The sequence below is a fragment of the Fistularia commersonii genome, chromosome 21 (assembly GCF_037954325.1).
Source record: "Fistularia commersonii isolate RoL2024-O1a breed Wild chromosome 21, RoL_Fcom_v1.0, whole genome shotgun sequence".
In the NCBI taxonomy this organism is placed as follows: Eukaryota; Metazoa; Chordata; class Actinopteri; order Syngnathiformes; family Fistulariidae; genus Fistularia; species Fistularia commersonii.
In genome coordinates, this window is record NC_141304.1 from 2,239,361 (window position 1) to 2,255,240 (window position 15,880).

The 15,880-nt window shown below is 56.0% G+C and overlaps 3 protein-coding genes across 3 annotated transcripts; 1 reads left to right on the forward strand and 2 right to left on the reverse strand.

Annotated features, from left to right (window-relative positions):
- The first annotated feature begins 43 nt into the window (after positions 1-43).
- gpx1b (glutathione peroxidase 1b) lies at positions 44-1,068 on the forward strand. The gene is made up of 2 exons (XM_086168507.1): positions 44-327; positions 558-1,068. Exons 1-2 carry the CDS (start codon positions 112-114, stop codon positions 906-908), a joined length of 567 nt encoding a protein of 188 aa, XP_086024633.1. The 5' UTR covers positions 44-111; the 3' UTR covers positions 909-1,068.
- Positions 1,069-2,766: 1,698 nt separating this feature from the next.
- usp4 (ubiquitin specific peptidase 4) lies at positions 2,767-11,371 on the reverse strand. The gene is made up of 21 exons (XM_086168506.1): positions 11,186-11,371; positions 9,881-10,008; positions 9,668-9,798; positions 9,449-9,575; positions 9,222-9,367; positions 8,281-8,342; positions 7,937-8,189; positions 7,656-7,829; positions 6,836-6,994; positions 6,498-6,722; positions 6,330-6,413; positions 6,154-6,248; positions 5,895-6,077; positions 5,418-5,641; positions 5,106-5,342; positions 4,953-5,023; positions 4,762-4,877; positions 4,530-4,679; positions 3,394-3,497; positions 3,218-3,306; positions 2,767-3,142 (listed from the first exon to the last, which is right to left on the reverse strand). The coding sequence occupies exons 1-21, from the start codon at positions 11,332-11,334 to the stop codon at positions 3,020-3,022; spliced, it is 3,030 nt and encodes a 1,009-aa protein (XP_086024632.1). The 5' UTR covers positions 11,335-11,371; the 3' UTR covers positions 2,767-3,019.
- A 212-nt stretch (positions 11,372-11,583) lies between these two features.
- On the reverse strand, positions 11,584-14,863 carry emc3 (ER membrane protein complex subunit 3). Its single transcript, XM_086168116.1, has 9 exons — positions 14,661-14,863; positions 14,124-14,295; positions 13,970-14,027; positions 13,766-13,859; positions 12,852-12,956; positions 12,686-12,767; positions 12,527-12,606; positions 12,353-12,435; positions 11,584-12,280 (listed from the first exon to the last, which is right to left on the reverse strand). The coding sequence occupies exons 2-9, from the start codon at positions 14,276-14,278 to the stop codon at positions 12,152-12,154; spliced, it is 786 nt and encodes a 261-aa protein (XP_086024242.1). The 5' UTR covers positions 14,279-14,295; positions 14,661-14,863; the 3' UTR covers positions 11,584-12,151.
- Between the last annotated feature and the right edge of the window lie 1,017 nt (positions 14,864-15,880).

Sequence of the window (15,880 nt, forward strand, 5' to 3'; positions counted from 1 at the left end):
CAGGGAACTATCTTGAGCTGTGACCTCTTTGTCAAGACGCCTTTGGAGCCGCCTCCGGGGAACCGGAGAACTTCCCTCCCGTCCTCGCCGCGGGTTCCACATTCTGGAAACATGGCATCGAAGTTCTACGACCTCACGGCGCGCCTCCTCACGGGAGAGGTGCTCAAGTTCTCCTCGCTGCGCGGAAAGGTGGTCCTCATCGAGAACGTGGCGTCCCTCTGAGGCACGACCACCAGGGACTACACCCAGATGAACGAGCTCCATGACCGCTACGCGAGCAAGGGGCTGGTGATCCTGGGGATGCCCTGCAACCAGTTCGGCCACCAGGTGAGCTTTTCTGCGCGTTTATCACCTTTTGGGCTAAGTTTTAACCAGCGTCGTTATTTGCGGGAGTTATTACAGCGTTTTTACGCAGCTCTGTGCCCACCTGTGCGTTTTGAACGACGCCAAACGAGCGGGAATGCGGAAGTGGCAAACCGGAAGTGAGGGAAGTTCCACTTCCGGTTCCATTCCAGGTGCGCGTCCGAATCACCTGCGTGTTTTTGCCTCCCACGCAGGAGAACTGCAAGAACGAGGAGATCCTCCTGTCCCTGAAGCACGTCCGTCCCGGAAACGGCTTCGAGCCGCGGTTCCAGCTGCTGGAGAAGGCGGACGTGAACGGCGGGGACGCGCACCCGCTTTTTACGCTTCTCCGGGAGAGCCTTCCCGCACCGAGCGACGACCCCACGCCGCTCATGTCCGACCCGCGGCTCATCCTGTGGAGCCCCGTGTGTCGCAACGACGTGTCGTGGAATTTCGAGAAATTCCTGGTGGGTTCTGACGGCGTGCCGTTCAAACGCTACAGCCGCAAGTTCCTCACGAGTGACATCGAGGAGGACATCAAGAAGCTCCTGGTGAAAGCTAACTGAAGGTCGTAGTCCGTGGACGCACCACCCACCCGCGATCGTTTACTTCCATGACGGCGGCCTCCGAAACCGCGCAAGGCGGGAGGAGGTCGCCCGACAGCCGCGTAAGCGATGGTGGGAACCGCGGTGCGTTCAGGGACTCAATAAAACCCGTCCAAACACACGCCTGTTCTGCACGACTTGTGTTTTCAAACATCGCGGGTGCAAAGTTGTTTTTCTCGAGGCCTTGAACGTCTCACACAGGTCAGGAAAGGTCAAGACCGAGTACACCAACGCTCCACTGAGCCGATGTTGTTTTTTTTTCGAGGCCATGAACGTCTCACACGGGTTGGGAAAACTCAAGGGTGCAGCACTCAAGGTTTTATGTAAATTCATGGTCAAAGAGGGGAATAGTTTTTTTTTGGGGGGAGAAATCTCAAGAACCAGCACGCAAACGCCCCACAGATAGCGAGGCCTTATCTTTTACCCCAAGACAAGGCGCGGTGCCGCCCCTGAATGCATCACGTCTCACAGGAGGTTGTGAAACCTCAAAAGGTGCAAAGATCATGAATTACCTGGGCAGTCCATTTGCTCCGACCTCCCGGCTGCTCAGCGGCGGTTTCACCCTGCTGGAGTCGCGGCGACCCCCCCCCCCCCCCCCCTCGCCACGGGGATTCTGAGATTAAAGTCTGGATTCTAATCCTGACTTTCTTCACAGAATCCTCACCTTTCATCCGGAGAACACCAGATTCAAAACAAAATCTCGATCGTGATGAAACCAAAGGGGGGGGGAGAAGGAAAAAAAAAAAAAAAAAGAAACCGGTTGGTGTGGATAAGTCTGGCTCGTGTTCAAAGGGGGTGAAACCAGACCCCAAGCCAGCCGGGAAACAGACGGATCCACGACAAACAGCTTGGGGGGGTTGCGAAACGCGCGACTGGCCCTTTAAGAGACAGCCTGCAGTCGAGAAAGTGGGAAAATTAAACCCTTGTGGGTCCAAAGAAACCATAGTCTGAGGCTTCCAGTCTTTATTGTACTTTGAATTCAGATACTGGTGTGTGTGTGTGTGTGTTAGGTGTGTCTGCTCTGCGTTTAAAAACAAATATGGTGGATATTGGCGAGATAAATATGAGCACAATAATTTATACACCTATTTAAAATAGTGCCGTTATTTACAGCTCCGCCGCCACCCGCGGCCCGGCTGGCCACGTGCCGGCGGAGCTCTGTGGCGTCACGGCGCCGAGGCGGGCGCGTCCGGGCCCGGCCGCGAGGGACGGGGACCCTCCAAGGCCTCGCGTCGGTACAACCGGTCCTTTTCTGGACACAGAGTACACACCTGGAACGCAGTACTACCGCGTGTACTCTGGGGCGAAGCAAAACTGGTTGTAGTCGATTTTATGTTTGTTTGTTTTTTTTTAAGATGGCGCCGTTTTCCTCGCGGGCGTTGAATGGAAGCATGTCTGGAGTAGGGGAGGGAGGAAACGCCGCGGCGGAGCTCGCTTGTTTTTACGAGGAACGCGAATCGACACGGAGCCGCGTGCGGGGGGGGGGGGGCTGACGGAGACGCCCAAAGTGCCGTTAAGGTTGCAGGAATCAGAAGGCCGCTTTCTGCGTCGTGAGCGCCGGCAGAGAAAATAAAGGGCGGGTTGGAGGTTCTCCAAGGGTTCTAAGAAAGAAGCGATGGGAGGCCGAGAAAAGCTCCAGGAAGGAAACCCCCCCCTTCCCAAAGGGCGACGCGAGGATCCAGTTGTTAGCGAGACGGTAACCGCCGCCGCCGCCATCCCGACCCCTCCCCTCCTGGTCATCATCTGACCACGCTTTGGTTGAGACACTCAGCATTTGGCTTGAAAACAAAGAAGAAAAAAAAAAAAAAAGGACTGGTCTCCGTGGGCGACAGAAGCATCTGTTTATCTACACACCGCTGCGGCGCCGCTAACATTCTGCTCCAGTGATGGGAGATACATTTATATGTACACACACACACACACACCTATATATGTGTGTGTGTATGTGTGTGTGTGTGTGTGTGTGTGTGTGTACACAGCATACATAGAGGGGAGGGTCTCTGGGGGGGGGGGTTTCATGTCAGCCCGTGGATTATTTGCCGCATGTTTGTGTTGTTTGTGCGTCTCCACCCTCAGTTTGTGTCCATGCGGTCGTCGGCGGCGTCGGGCGCTCCTCCCAGCGACGCCGAGGGCGGGGGTTTCGACGGCGCCTCCTCGTCCCGGCGCTGATAGAAGAGCACGTAGGCCGCTTTCGTCTGCGAAACGGAGAGGGAGGGACGTTACTCGCCGTCACGCCGCCGTCGCTGCCGCCACCAACGCCGATAGCTTACCACGATCTGGTCCTCGGAAGAGGCCGAGACGCTGCTGTCGTCGAAGTAGTACCACTTCCCGTCCACCTTGTTCTTGCCGTAGGCCGTGTCTGCGGGGTAAAAGGGGTTGGAGTTTCAGCTGAAAACCGTTACCGTGGAGACGGCGGTTCGTCTATCCGGTGGCGAGCGTGGCTTACAGTGGCCGCCTCCCATCCCGCCGTAGTGGTTGGACACGGCGATCAGGTCGTAGGTGTACGGGCCGGCCTTGGGGTCGCACACGAACTCCGACATGTTCAAGTCCCTGGCGGCGAAAGCACAGCGTGAGGAAAGCGGCGGCGGCGGCGCCACGAGCATGACTCAGCCTTTTCACCCTCCCTCCCCCCTCCCTGGTTACGGGCGGATCGGGTTCCTCGCGGCGGCGAGGCGTGTCTGACACCGCTTTGAAAACGGGCAAGCTTGTAACGCGGAGCGTCTGCGTCAAAAGTTGGGGTTTCGCGCAAAGAACCGGGAATGGAAAACGTAGCCGGTGCGTTACGCTGTAATCACGCTGTATTACGGTACAAAAGGAGCGGCGAGCCGAGGTGGAGCGGAGTCGTCACGGATCGGGTTTCGGCGGCGGGGAAGGAGGAGGAGATGGCGAGACGCGGTGAAGCTGCCAGGTTAACCCCGGGCTCCCGGAGCCACGTACGCCGCCGCGGACGAGGGGGTCGAAGCGCGACACCTAGTGGCCGAAGCCGGAACCGACCCCGTGAACCGTTGGGGGGGAAAGGAGAAGCTGATCTGTATCGTGGTCCGCGTGAGGACGGACCTTCCTCTTCTGGAGACGGTTCCTCAGAGCTCAGAGACCTTTAAAAGCGATGCCTCGACTTGGGAGTTAACCGCGACTGAGCTCGTGACTCAATTTGCTCCTATGTCGATTTGAATTTCCCAGTAAAAACGAATGAAAACGACGTTCCGGACCCACGGATTGGTCATGTGTTTTTAAATAAGAACGATACTTTACGTCAAACGATACACAATAAAAGAAAATATAAAGAGGTTTTTCTAAGTGTATTGACCCAGGAGATCGGACAAAGACGGCGGAGGAGGTTTTTTCATTTTAACTCTTAGCTCACCGGCTACGCACTGAATGCTACAACATGTTGCTAAATGCTAATCTTTATATCTGATATTGGAGTGAAGGCGCCCCGCTTTTTGAGACCATCAAACTGTCCCCGACCAGCTTTGAACAACTCCTCCAAAGCTTTGTCTGTCCATGATCTGGGAAAACTCGCTTGGAGCGAGCTTCCCCTGAACCTGGCCGTCGTTTCCCCCCTCCTCCCCCCCGGCGTACCTGATGGGAAAGTCCACCACCGTGTCCAGTTTGTCTCTCCAGCAGCGGTTGTAGGAGAACCTCTTGAGGTGGACCACCAGGATGCGGGGCAGCGACCACAGGTCGAACTTCTTGGTGGCCTGCTGGTGTTTCTTGCACGTGGGACAGTACCTGCGGGAGAACGCCTGGAATTAGAGGAGGCGGCGGCGGCGGCGGACGGGGGGGGCGACTGAGAGCGTCATGGTCACTTTACCATGGATCGTGCTCCCCGAGCGTCTCCATGGTGGTGAAGAGCTCAATGCACTCCCTCAGAGCCACGGTGGCCTTCTTCTTCTGGGGCTGCAGCATGCTCTCGTGCTTCTCGTACGCCTGAAAGCACACACCTTTGGGTCAGAGGCGGCGCCGGGGGCGGGGGGCGGGGAGGACCGCCGTTACCGCACCGACCTCGGCCTCCTGCTCGTCGTAGCACAGCTTCTTGGACTCGGCGTCCCAGTCGATGGCGACGGTGGAGTGAGCTGTGGAGACGGGGGGGGGGGGGGGATGTGAGGAAAGGCGCTCGGGAGAAGTTGGGGGGGCGGACGAAGGAGTGGAACGCACGGTTGAGCTTGAGGACGTTGCCGTCGAAGGGCAGCGAGCTGATGTTGGCCGTCCCGTACGAGTTGACCACGCACATGGCGAAGAGCCTGGCGGGCGAGGAGCACGGCTTGGCCGCCGCTTTGGTGCCGTTCTCCAAGTCGGAGGCGTCCTCCTCCTCTTCCTCTTCCTCCTCCTCCTCCTCGGACTGGCCGTTCTCCGGCTCCGGGCTCACCTGGTGGTCCATGGCCTCCTCCTCGCCTGCGCGTGCACGGTTTCAACGGTCAGGCGGGCGGTTAGGCGGCGGGTTGGCGTCCCGCCGGTCGATCTCCCTACCGTCGTAGAGGCCGTTGGTGTCGTTGCAGTTGGCCGAGTGGCCGCTGCTGCCGTTGCTGGAGCCGGCGCTGCAGGAGGCGCCCTCCGACACGGGGCTGGCGTTCAGACCCGACGACGTGGAGCACTCGGGGCTCTGGCTGCAGCTGGCGAAGGTGGCGGCGGCGGCCGAGGCCGACGCCCTGCTGCCCTCGCCGCCCGGGCCGTGGGTGTGTTTCACGTAGCGCCTGCAGCCGAGGAGAACCGGGGTTAGATGGGGGGGCGCAATCGGGCAACCGGTTGGAGATGAAGAAGGTGGAGGAACGTGTGAAGCAAGAAGACGGAGGTGAGGGCGGCCATGTGGGTCGGTTCGGAGACACGGTTTTGGACGGTGCGGATCTGAGTAGAAGGACGCCAGGGTCGGAGGTCAAGAGGAAGACCGAGGAGGAGGTTCGGACGGAGATGAGTTGCCGCCACGGACCCGGCGGAGGACGTTCTCACCCGATCCTCTCCAGGATCTTGTCGTAAAGCACGTCTGCAATGAGGTTCTGTCTGGGAACGGTGAGGAGCAGCGGCTGTCCGAACAGCAGGGGCACCGAGGAGCTGCCGGCGTGCTTGGAATGTCGCTCCCTGAAGTACACCGGCAGGTTCATCTTCTCGCTGTCTTCCTCCTGCACCTCGTACCTGCCAACACACACACGCGTGCGATTAGCGGGGGCACCGACGCCACACACACACCTGCCCGATGGCGAGCGCTTACACCGAGATGTCTTCCTTCTCCACGATCTGGTTGAGGCTGTCGTCCCGGCGGTAGATCTTGTTGAACCTGTGGTTGTAAATGTCCGCCACCACCATCTGGAGGCGCGAGAAGGTCTGAGGGTTAGGGAGAGACTCGGTTTCGGGGGGGTGAGACGTGAGGGGTGTTTGGCGACGCACGTTTTCGGAGGGGATCCCGCAGAGCCGGGACAGGGCGCCGCACAGGTCCGTCACCGTGCCCTGCTTGGGGACCACGACCCGATACTGTCAGAACAGAGGGGAACGGAGATCCATCATGAACCTGCCTGAGCTCCGCCAACGCTCGCTTCAGGTCTAGAAGAGCCTCACCTGCGTGGGTCTGGACTGGGGGTCCGACCGCACCAGGAAGATCTCCATGGTGCGGTCCTTCTTCATGGGGAGAGGCAGCGTGAGGTAGCAGAAGGGGTCGAAGGTCACGGACACCTTGGAGCACTCCGGGCACACCAGGGTGGACTTGAAGAGCCCGTGGAAAATGTCCACGATGATGGAGTCGTTGCGCAAGCGGTGGTTCGTCCAGGCCTCCTTGGCGACAATCTGAGGGCCCGGAGGAGATGAAGAAAAACCAAAACACGCGTGAAGAGGGGTGGCGGTGGTGACGCGGAAGAGCGACTCCGGCCGGGGAAAGGAGGAACGTCCGCCTACGCTACCTCGTCCGGGCGGCCCTCTGCATCCCTGAGGGCCAAGTAAGGCTTCTTTTTGACACGATTCAGGTCTTCGTGGAGCCCGTCCAGCAGGAAGGCCAACAGCTCCTGGGAGTCCTGCTGCTGGTAGCCTGAAAACTGGGGTGCAAAGCGGCCGACCTGGGTCTGCACAGACACACACACACACACACACACGGGTATTTGATATTTGGCTTCTATCTCTTGTTGACTCTTCTGCGGACCCATCTTCAGATCTCCATCTAGGGGATGGACAATCTCTTTGGGTTAGAACAGGCTTACAGCCTTCCTTTGTTTTTAGCATTAGCCTAGCCCTTATGGGATATCCCATGATGCACGACTCTCATTCTATCCTGTCTGCATGACAATCTGTCGCCCCCAGAGTCCCTCTCTCTCTGATTGGCCAGGTTCCCAGGGGGTGTGGCTTCATCAACTTCAGTGTCCGCCGTTGTTATTGATTTTATGAATAGTCAAGCTATTATTATAGCCTGTCTGCTAGCAGCGTGTAACTGGAAGCACTAAGGATGTTAGCATTGAGAGATCATCAGCATCGGTTCCTACCGACTCTCATACCCCCCGTGTCTGCACGCTGCTACTTTTTGTCGATTCTCGCTCTTTCTACGCCAGCGGGTCGAGGCAGAAAGCTACCCGACATCAGGACAGTTTTTCCCCTGTCTGCGGGTGTTCGCTCCTGGGGGAAAGTTGGGTTTCTGTCGGTCCAGAGCCGCTCTTCATCAGACAAGCCGCGTCGGGATTTGAACGCCGCATCGGTGAAATCCGACAGGCTGCCGCCATTCCCGCCACCCACCTTGAAGCTCCGCGGGGCCACAAAGTTGCTGCTGCTCAGCCACATCTGCTTCACCAGGTCGGCGTAGGCCTCGGCGATCTCGCCCCTCATCCCCAGGGGATTCTCTCGGTTGATCTCCTCCTCGTACTGGTCGTTGAGGAAGTACTCGGTGAGCAAAGAGGCGTTGCTCAGGCACTGCGGGGGAGGTCGGGGGCAAAAACTGTCAGGAGGTCCGGACGCACCGGCGGAGGCTCTCCTCCGGCTGCGCCTGCTCGGCCCAAGCGAGGTACATCCCTTCTTACCTGGAGGGCGGAGTTCATGAAGCACGTGTTGCCCAAATTACTAAGACCGCAGAGGCCCGGCTGCGACTGGGACTCCCGGTAGTTGTAGGAGGAGCTGTAGGAGTGGTAGCCCCCCAGCCTGTTGCCCGAGGAGGTGCTGTTGTTCAGCGTGTAGCCGCCGTCCCCGTTGGTCACGGTGGAGGAGATACTGGCCGACGAGTTGGGGGACAGCTTCGGGGAGGTAGTGAACGTCCTGGATGGGGCCGTGCTCGACCTGGGCGGCAGGAGAGCAGAGCAGCACCTTCCCGTCAAAGACTCTTCCGACCTTCTTGCTTGTATGAACCACGAACAAGGTGGCCGCTTACTTGGGATGGGACGCCTGCCTGGGCCACGTGCCGTCTTCATTCTTGCGCTCGATCACAAGCACCTGCGGGAAAACGGGTTCGGATGAAACCCGAGCTGCACTCTTATCTACCGCCGCGGCTCCGATCAGGGAGAGGGAGCGACCGGAGCCACCTGCTACGTTAGCTTCTAGCGCAGAATCCCCGCAAAAACAGGCTTCATCACGAAACGCTCTTCTGGGCCACCGGAGGAGGTTTTCCAGCCGTCGTATACACGCGACGGGCAGACACCCCCAAAATTTGCTGACGCGCTCAGAGGCCGGCTGTGACATTGTCCCTGGAGGTGGCGAGGATCAAACCGCTGACCTCCGGTTAGCTGCCGGTCGTTGGGTCGCATGACCTCTGTCGCCCCCGTGCAGGGAGCCCATCATGGCTATCAAGGATAGCGACCTTGAGCAAAAAAAAACGAGAGGGGCAACCGGGGTGAGTGGAAGCCTCTGAATCTTCAACAACACGGCGAGCTAACTAGAGAGGGGCGGAGCCAAAGCCATATCAACCTCTACCAGGGCTATCGGTTAGAGAAAGATACCAGAGTGAGCGCTCCGGCTGAACACGGCATCTACGAGACACGTTTGCAGAGTTCCATATCACGCCGGACAGTTTCCGCGGTGATCTCTTAGGCTCAGAGACTTAGAAACGTCAGCAGAAGGTGGCGAACGTGACCGATAAACACTCCTCCTTTAGCCCACACGCTAACAGGCCAGGGAGCATCCATCCCCGCGCCGCTGGATGCTACATCACAAACCAGCCGCTAACCATCACTTCCTGAGCATAGGGATAGAATAGGATGTACACAAGGCCTTTCGATGACTGGTACACTCCCGAGTCGCGGTGTACTTCAGCAGGAACGAGAAGAGGGTTTATCAGTGATCCGAGGGTCATCTGGAGGGGGGGCTTTACACTACCTGCCCCTGGAAGAGACCGGCATCCTGCACGGTGCTGTCTGGCTTGTTCAGCTGCTCGTAGGTGTTGCTCATGTACTTGTTCCAGAGCCTCGTCTCCTTCTCAGATGGAATATTGAACAGCGTCCTCATCTCTTTTTCTATGGTATCTGGAACAGAAGAGGAGACGCCCTCAGCGGACGAGCCAGCGAGACAGAAATCCCTCGCCGCCGCTCTCGGCGTGTCCTTACCGAAGGTGTCCGCCTTGCTGAAGTGGCGTGTGACCACATTGTCCATGTTATCGTTCTCGCACAGGTTCAGCTCCAGTAGATACACCTCCACCTTGCAGTACTTGACAAACATGCCATGTTCAACAACCTGGGAGAGGAAAATAAATTGAATAAAAAAAAACGCCGACTGCCTGGAGTCGGGACCAGAACGTAATCGAGCGACATCTCTGATGCCGGTACCTTGCGTACGATGGCTCTCTGACCCTCCAGACAGCCATACCAGCTGACCAGCTTGGTCCACGCCTCCGTGGGCACGAGGACATAGTCCAGCTCGTCTATAAGGTGCTCTTTTAAGAACTGAGTCTCCTGGTCTTTGAAAGGGAAAAACAACGCGGTGAGAAAGACACCACAGACACACACTTAGCGCCGCTCCTTGTTTAAAGTCGGATTTACCTGAAAACAGCCCGGAGTTATCAACTGGCCCTGGATACAAGCTACGTTCTCCAACATTGTACATGTCCCAGCTGTCGAACCCCACATATTTCTTCCACTGTTTGAACCAGCGGCTGTCTATCAGATACCTACGGCAAAACATATGGAGCATATATGATTTATCCACGGCCGCCGCTTCGAAATGACAACCGCTACGCCTGAATGCTAATGCTGAGGTACAACAACAGGGGAATTTTAGTAATGAGAAATGCACAGGGCTTATTGCCTTAAGAATATTAAGCAATTCCTTTGCATTGCAGATATAGTAACAAGTGTTTGACGTTATCTCCTCCCCAGGCAGGAATCTCCTTTGGGTTAATAGGCTTGTGGCAGGAATTCTCACACCGAGGCGGACGCTCTCTCTCACACACACACACACACACACACACACACACACACACACATACATACACAGACACACTTTGGCACAAATGATGCAATAGGCTCAAAGCAAACAATCCCTGGATCTTTGCAGAAACAGAAATACAGGGTGGTCATGGGAGGGGGCTACATTGCACCCTGCTGCCACAGTGAATGCTAGCTGAGAAATCACTGACTCTTCTTCCCTTGACACTCGTTCCCGTCACTAAATAAGCCCAGATATGACTCGGAACAGTGTTAAACATTGAGTTATAAGCGATTGCATCACGTCCAAGCCCCGTGAAGCCTCCGATCTGAGTGTGTGTGGTGGCGTTGAATTAGCCGGTCGGACTAAAAAGCCTGTCAAGGCTCCCCCGAACAGGCATGTCACCGGGTTCCGATGCAGGGATCGACCCCGCCGGACGCTCCCTCCGTCCCCGATCGCGGCTAACCGGAGGTGGATGACCGGCAGGGGATCAACAAGATCCCATTATCTGGCCCCGGGGCCTGTGCTGGAAACCGACGAGCCGCCCGGGGGCTGCCTACGGCGGGCTAGCACTGTCGCAAAACACGTTAGCTTGACTTGGCTAACGTTTAAATACGAAGCCAAAATGACCCGCCCGCCTAGATTTGTGTACAGTTTCCCGCTTGGGGCTTTTACCACAACATTACTGATATTTGGGGGAGTAAAAAGGCAAGTTGAGGCCACCCGAAGCCGGCCGGGCAAACTTCTTAGACATTAGCTTGGGAGGAGATCACTAGCAAGGCAGCTGTCGGCGCCGCTAGCTTCCCCGCTAACGCTGGCATTTCCCGTTCCTCACTAGCTAACAGCTACAGCTAGCTTCCCCGCTAACGCTAGCTTAGCCGAGGAGCGCCCGGCGGTGGCGGCCGCCGGCCCAGCCTTACCACTCGTCCCCCTTCCGCAGGGTGGTTTTCAAAAGCGTCCCGATTGTCTGCTTCTGGCTGTCGGTCGAGGGTGTCGGCATTTGTGCGGCCACCGGCTCCGAATCGGAGTCCGCCGCGCCACCCGATTCGGGTCCGCCTCCCTCGGCCATCGTGCGCTGTGTGTATGTGTGAGTGCCGGTGTCGTGAACGCGCCGCGGATGGGAGAGGGAGGCACCCGGGCGTTCTTCCTCTACGGTCTCTGCGGGGTCGAGAGGCCGTCGCTGCGGCTGCTGCACCCCGGCGTGGCAGCTCCGAAAAGCGGCTCCTAAGTGAGAACCCCCTTCCACTCCCCTCCGGGGTTTGGGGTTGAAACCCCAGCAGAAGACGGCTGTGGCAAAAACACTACTCGAAGCAGGTTGTTTAGTGAAAACGGGCGTTTATAATGTACAAAACACAGGAGTTACCATACAAAGCAAACCATCTACACACTTCAAAAGTAAATCACATTTCAATCACACAAACTGAATTTCTCCTCAGCTCCGGACCTTTTCATTTTTATTTTCCCGCAAAGCCGCCCGAGGCTTGACCTCGTGAAAGAGTGATTCAGTCATTAAATTATAAATACAGAAACAAAAGAAGTCAGACATGTCATGTTTTTTTGTTTTTCACAAATGGCGGTACATATTAAAATGACTACAGTGACGTTACATGTGCAAGACAAGAATCATACGTGGGTCATGTTCTACTATCTACTGGTCTTTGATGGCATTAATTGCAAGCTAATAGTAATCAATTTCAGTAAGCAGAAAGCCCCCACACCCCCCCAAGACCGCAGTGGAAAGTTAATCGGTGAAAAGACGAGGACCTCGAACGAAAGGAATGTAAACTTTGCATAAAATGAGGAGATCTCTATGGAGATATCTCTGTTTTTAAAGAAAAACGACAACAACAAATCCCTGCATTGCTCAAAGTTCCACATGAGGGCTCTCAGAAGATCCCACTCGGCAGCTCCTTGCTGAACATGGCATCAAAGTCCAACTCCCGACTCATGAGGTCCTCCTCCACGCTCTCCAGCGCCCACTGGTGGTCGGTCAGCTCCAGGGCCTCCCACTCGGCCTGGAAATAAACGACAGAGTCACGGCGGGGACAAAGTCACCGATTGTCCAAAAAGCTGAGGGCCTTTCCTACCTTGAAGGCTTTATTAGTGTCTGCAGGCATGGCCATGGCCGCGCCGCTCATCTGCTCCTGCATGATCCGCGACTGGTCCGCACCTGCGAGGGTGGACGGAAAACCACGTGAACGGCGGGCAAAGCGCTAACCCTCGTCGCTGAAAGCAGAGGGGCTCGCCTGCACCAGAATTACCATTGTCCTGGCCCAGGATCAGGGAGTACATGCTCCGGAGTCCAAACACGTTGAGGAAGTACCAGGAGGCCGAACTCACCCTGGAAAACAAGCAGACACACCGACGTCAGGAGCAGCTCCGGACGTCGTTGGTGTGATCGCATTTTATTTTTTTCTCACCAGGAGGCATCCAGCGACAACAGCTCTATCCCCTGCTGCAGCATGGGCTTGAAGCGCAGGGTGAGGGGGAAGGGGACCTTGGCTGGATGGACGGGACGCAGAGAGAACGTTAAAAAACGGCACACCGGCGAGGGGGAAGGGAGAGATCGAACATGCGAGTCAGTACTTGTTACGAATCCCGAGAAGGTCCAGTTGATCCAGCCTCCGATCAGGATCATGGGAAGAACGTTGGTGACGTTTCCTTTCATCATATCGGTCAGCATGCTGGGATCTGGGGCAGGAGACAGGGATGCGCTCAGGACACACAAAGAAGTTCCAAGAACTGTCCTGATTTTTGCTACAGGAAGTAGCCTCCTCCAAGGGAGCCTTTTGGTTGCACATTCCCAAGGTAGTGAGGGACTGCGGCGTGACACCATAAGCTCCAGACTCAAAAACAAACCACCACAAAGAAGAAGAGGAGGAAGACGGCACAGACAACATAGAGACTGCCAGTGTTCAATAATAACCAGGGGTTCTCGGATAGGTTGAAGTGTTTATATCTATGCCATGCGCAGCTTCTCCCCATGAAGAACCCCGTTAGCCGTTAGCCAACTCTGAAATTACTCTGGCCAAAATGTTGGTGCTCTTCTGCAAGCCCTAGAAACCTCTCAATTACTTGCTCGTCCTGTTTATTTGGTTACAAGAAAACAGCTGACTAGTGACCACAAGTTTTTTAAATTGGATCTTCAGCAAGAAATATGTAGTATCGGACACAGCATAGGAGTTCCACCGAGCACCTATAACATGTTATGGAAACATGAAAAGGAGCCTCGTTCCTTGGAAGGCTCTTCGAACTCCAACAAGTTCCACCAGTGCGAAAAGCGGCGAATGTGTCATTTAATTTAGTCTAACTCCACATGTTTCCCGATACAATTTGTATGTACCAGTCATTTCAAAACATACAACATTGGATGGTTGAGCTGCAGACATGAGGAGTGATGAGTGGGATTTGTCTTTGTGGAGAAATATTTGCAATATTCCCTCCGATGTGAGAGGACAGACAGAATATCTACGTCACGGTAAAGGAGTGGCGACAGTTACCGGTCATGGGAGACGGCGGGACCACCTTCCGCTTGGTCTTCTTGAAAAATCCATCCTCTTGATTGTTGAAGTAGAACTTCCTCATCAGAAAGGACTGAAACGAAGAGCGCACGTGTGTGTGTGTGTGTGTGTGTGTGTGTGTCTTGGAGTCAACACACACCTTTGCTGCAGCTTTGTTGAACACCCTGCGATGGAGATGCCTACCTGCTTGGGGATATATTTGCCATTTTCCCGGAGGATTCTGCTCCGGATCAGAACCTGGCTGGAATCAGAGAAGGTGGTTTCAGGGGTTGGAGGTGGCTCTTCAGTGCACATCTCAGATAAATAAGTGGAAAGGTGCATCCTGGAGGTGGGTTACCTGTCGGACACCTGCTCCAACGTCAGCTTCTTGTCGCTCTGGAGGAGGATGGACACATAGTGGCGGATGACGCCAACGAGGAAGGTGATGAAAACGATGGGCAGGACCACCCACAGCCGGATGTTGGAGTCCAGCAGCAGCTCCGGCTCGGCCATGCAGCCCGGTGGCCTGGCTGGGGGGAGGATGGAGGACACGGCTGAAGTTCGGGTTCCGCCCGGACACGAAAGGCTCGGTGTTCGGGCTATCGGTTCATAATCCTGGTGGTTGAGTGACCAGGAAGTGACGCGCGCAGCTAGTGCTAAGGCTAAGGCTAAGGCTAATATCCCCGGATGTCACCAAGCTAGCACCGGGAGACGGGGTCAGAGTTTAAGGCAGTCGGGCATAATGGTGAAAAACAGCGAAACACTCTCGACCGGGCGTCCCGGCGGGTTTCACGTCCGGCCTGGCGTCGCTGGACTCCGCGCTTTACCCTGAAAAAGCAGCGTCGACGAAGTTAGCTAAGGCTAACGTTAGCATTAGCATCCCAGCTAACCCTACCTTCCTCCCCGGTGACGGTTGCTCGGGAACTCGGCGAGTCGTCTCAGGACCTCTGGTCCGCCCCGCCCCTGCCGACGATTCCCCTCCGCTACGGGAGGTTTTCCGTTGCGTGGCGGCTGCGATTTATCCCGCACGATCTCTTAGCAATTCACGCACAACACCGCTTTGACAGCCAACGGAGAAAAAGTGTGTGTGTGTGTGTGTGTGTGTGTGTGTGTGTGTTGGGGGTGAGTTCTTCTCCGGCTAGAGACCCAGCACGACTGCAGCGCCCCTGTAGACGATTGAGGGAACTGCAAGTGCATCCATCTGAATCATGGCTTAGTCTTCTCTGGAGGTGGTGAGAACTTGGAGTCAGTATCTCCATCTTCTCTGCACACACACTCTTCTGTTTGTAGTCTCCGTACATGGAGTTCCTCTGGGTTCTCCAGGTTCCAGGTGCATGAAGAAGGAGGTTCTGGAGATATAAGTCAGACTGAGGTGGTCTGGACATGGACAGAGGAGGGATGGTGAAGATCTGCTGAAGAGCTTAGGTTGGAACCGTTCATGGATGAAAGTTAGTCTGTGTTAGAGGAGAGGATGCAAAGGAGAGGGTTAGATGGAGGCAGGGGATTGGCTGTGTTGGTTAGATGGAGGCAGGTGATTGACTGGGTGAGATGGAGGCGGGTGATTGGCTGTCAGGGTTAGCTTGAGGCGGCTGATTGGCTGTCTGGCTTAGATGGAGGCGGCTGATTGGCTGTCTGGCTTAGATGGAGGCGAGTGATTTGTTGTCTTGATTAGATGGAGGCAGGTGATTGACTGGGCTAGATAAAAGGCGGGTGATTGGCTGTCAGCGTTAGATGGTGGCAGGTGATTGACTGGGTTAGATGGAGGTGGGTGATTGGCTGTCTGGGTTAGATGGAGGCAGGTGATTGACTGGGTTAGATGGAGGCAGGTGATTGGCTGTCGGGGTTAGATAGAGGCGGGTGATTGGCTGTCTGAGTTAGATGGATGCAGGTGATTGACTGGGTGAGATGGAGGCGGGTGATTGGCTGTCAGGGTTAGCTTGAGGCGGCTGATTGGCTGTCTGGCTTAGATGGAGGCGAGTGATTTGTTGTCTTGATTAGATGGAGGCAGGTGATTGACTGGGCTAGATGGAGGTGGGTGATTGGCTGTCAGGGTTAGATGGTGGCAGGTGATTGACTGGGTTAGATGGAGGTGGGTGATTGGCTGTCTGGGTTAGA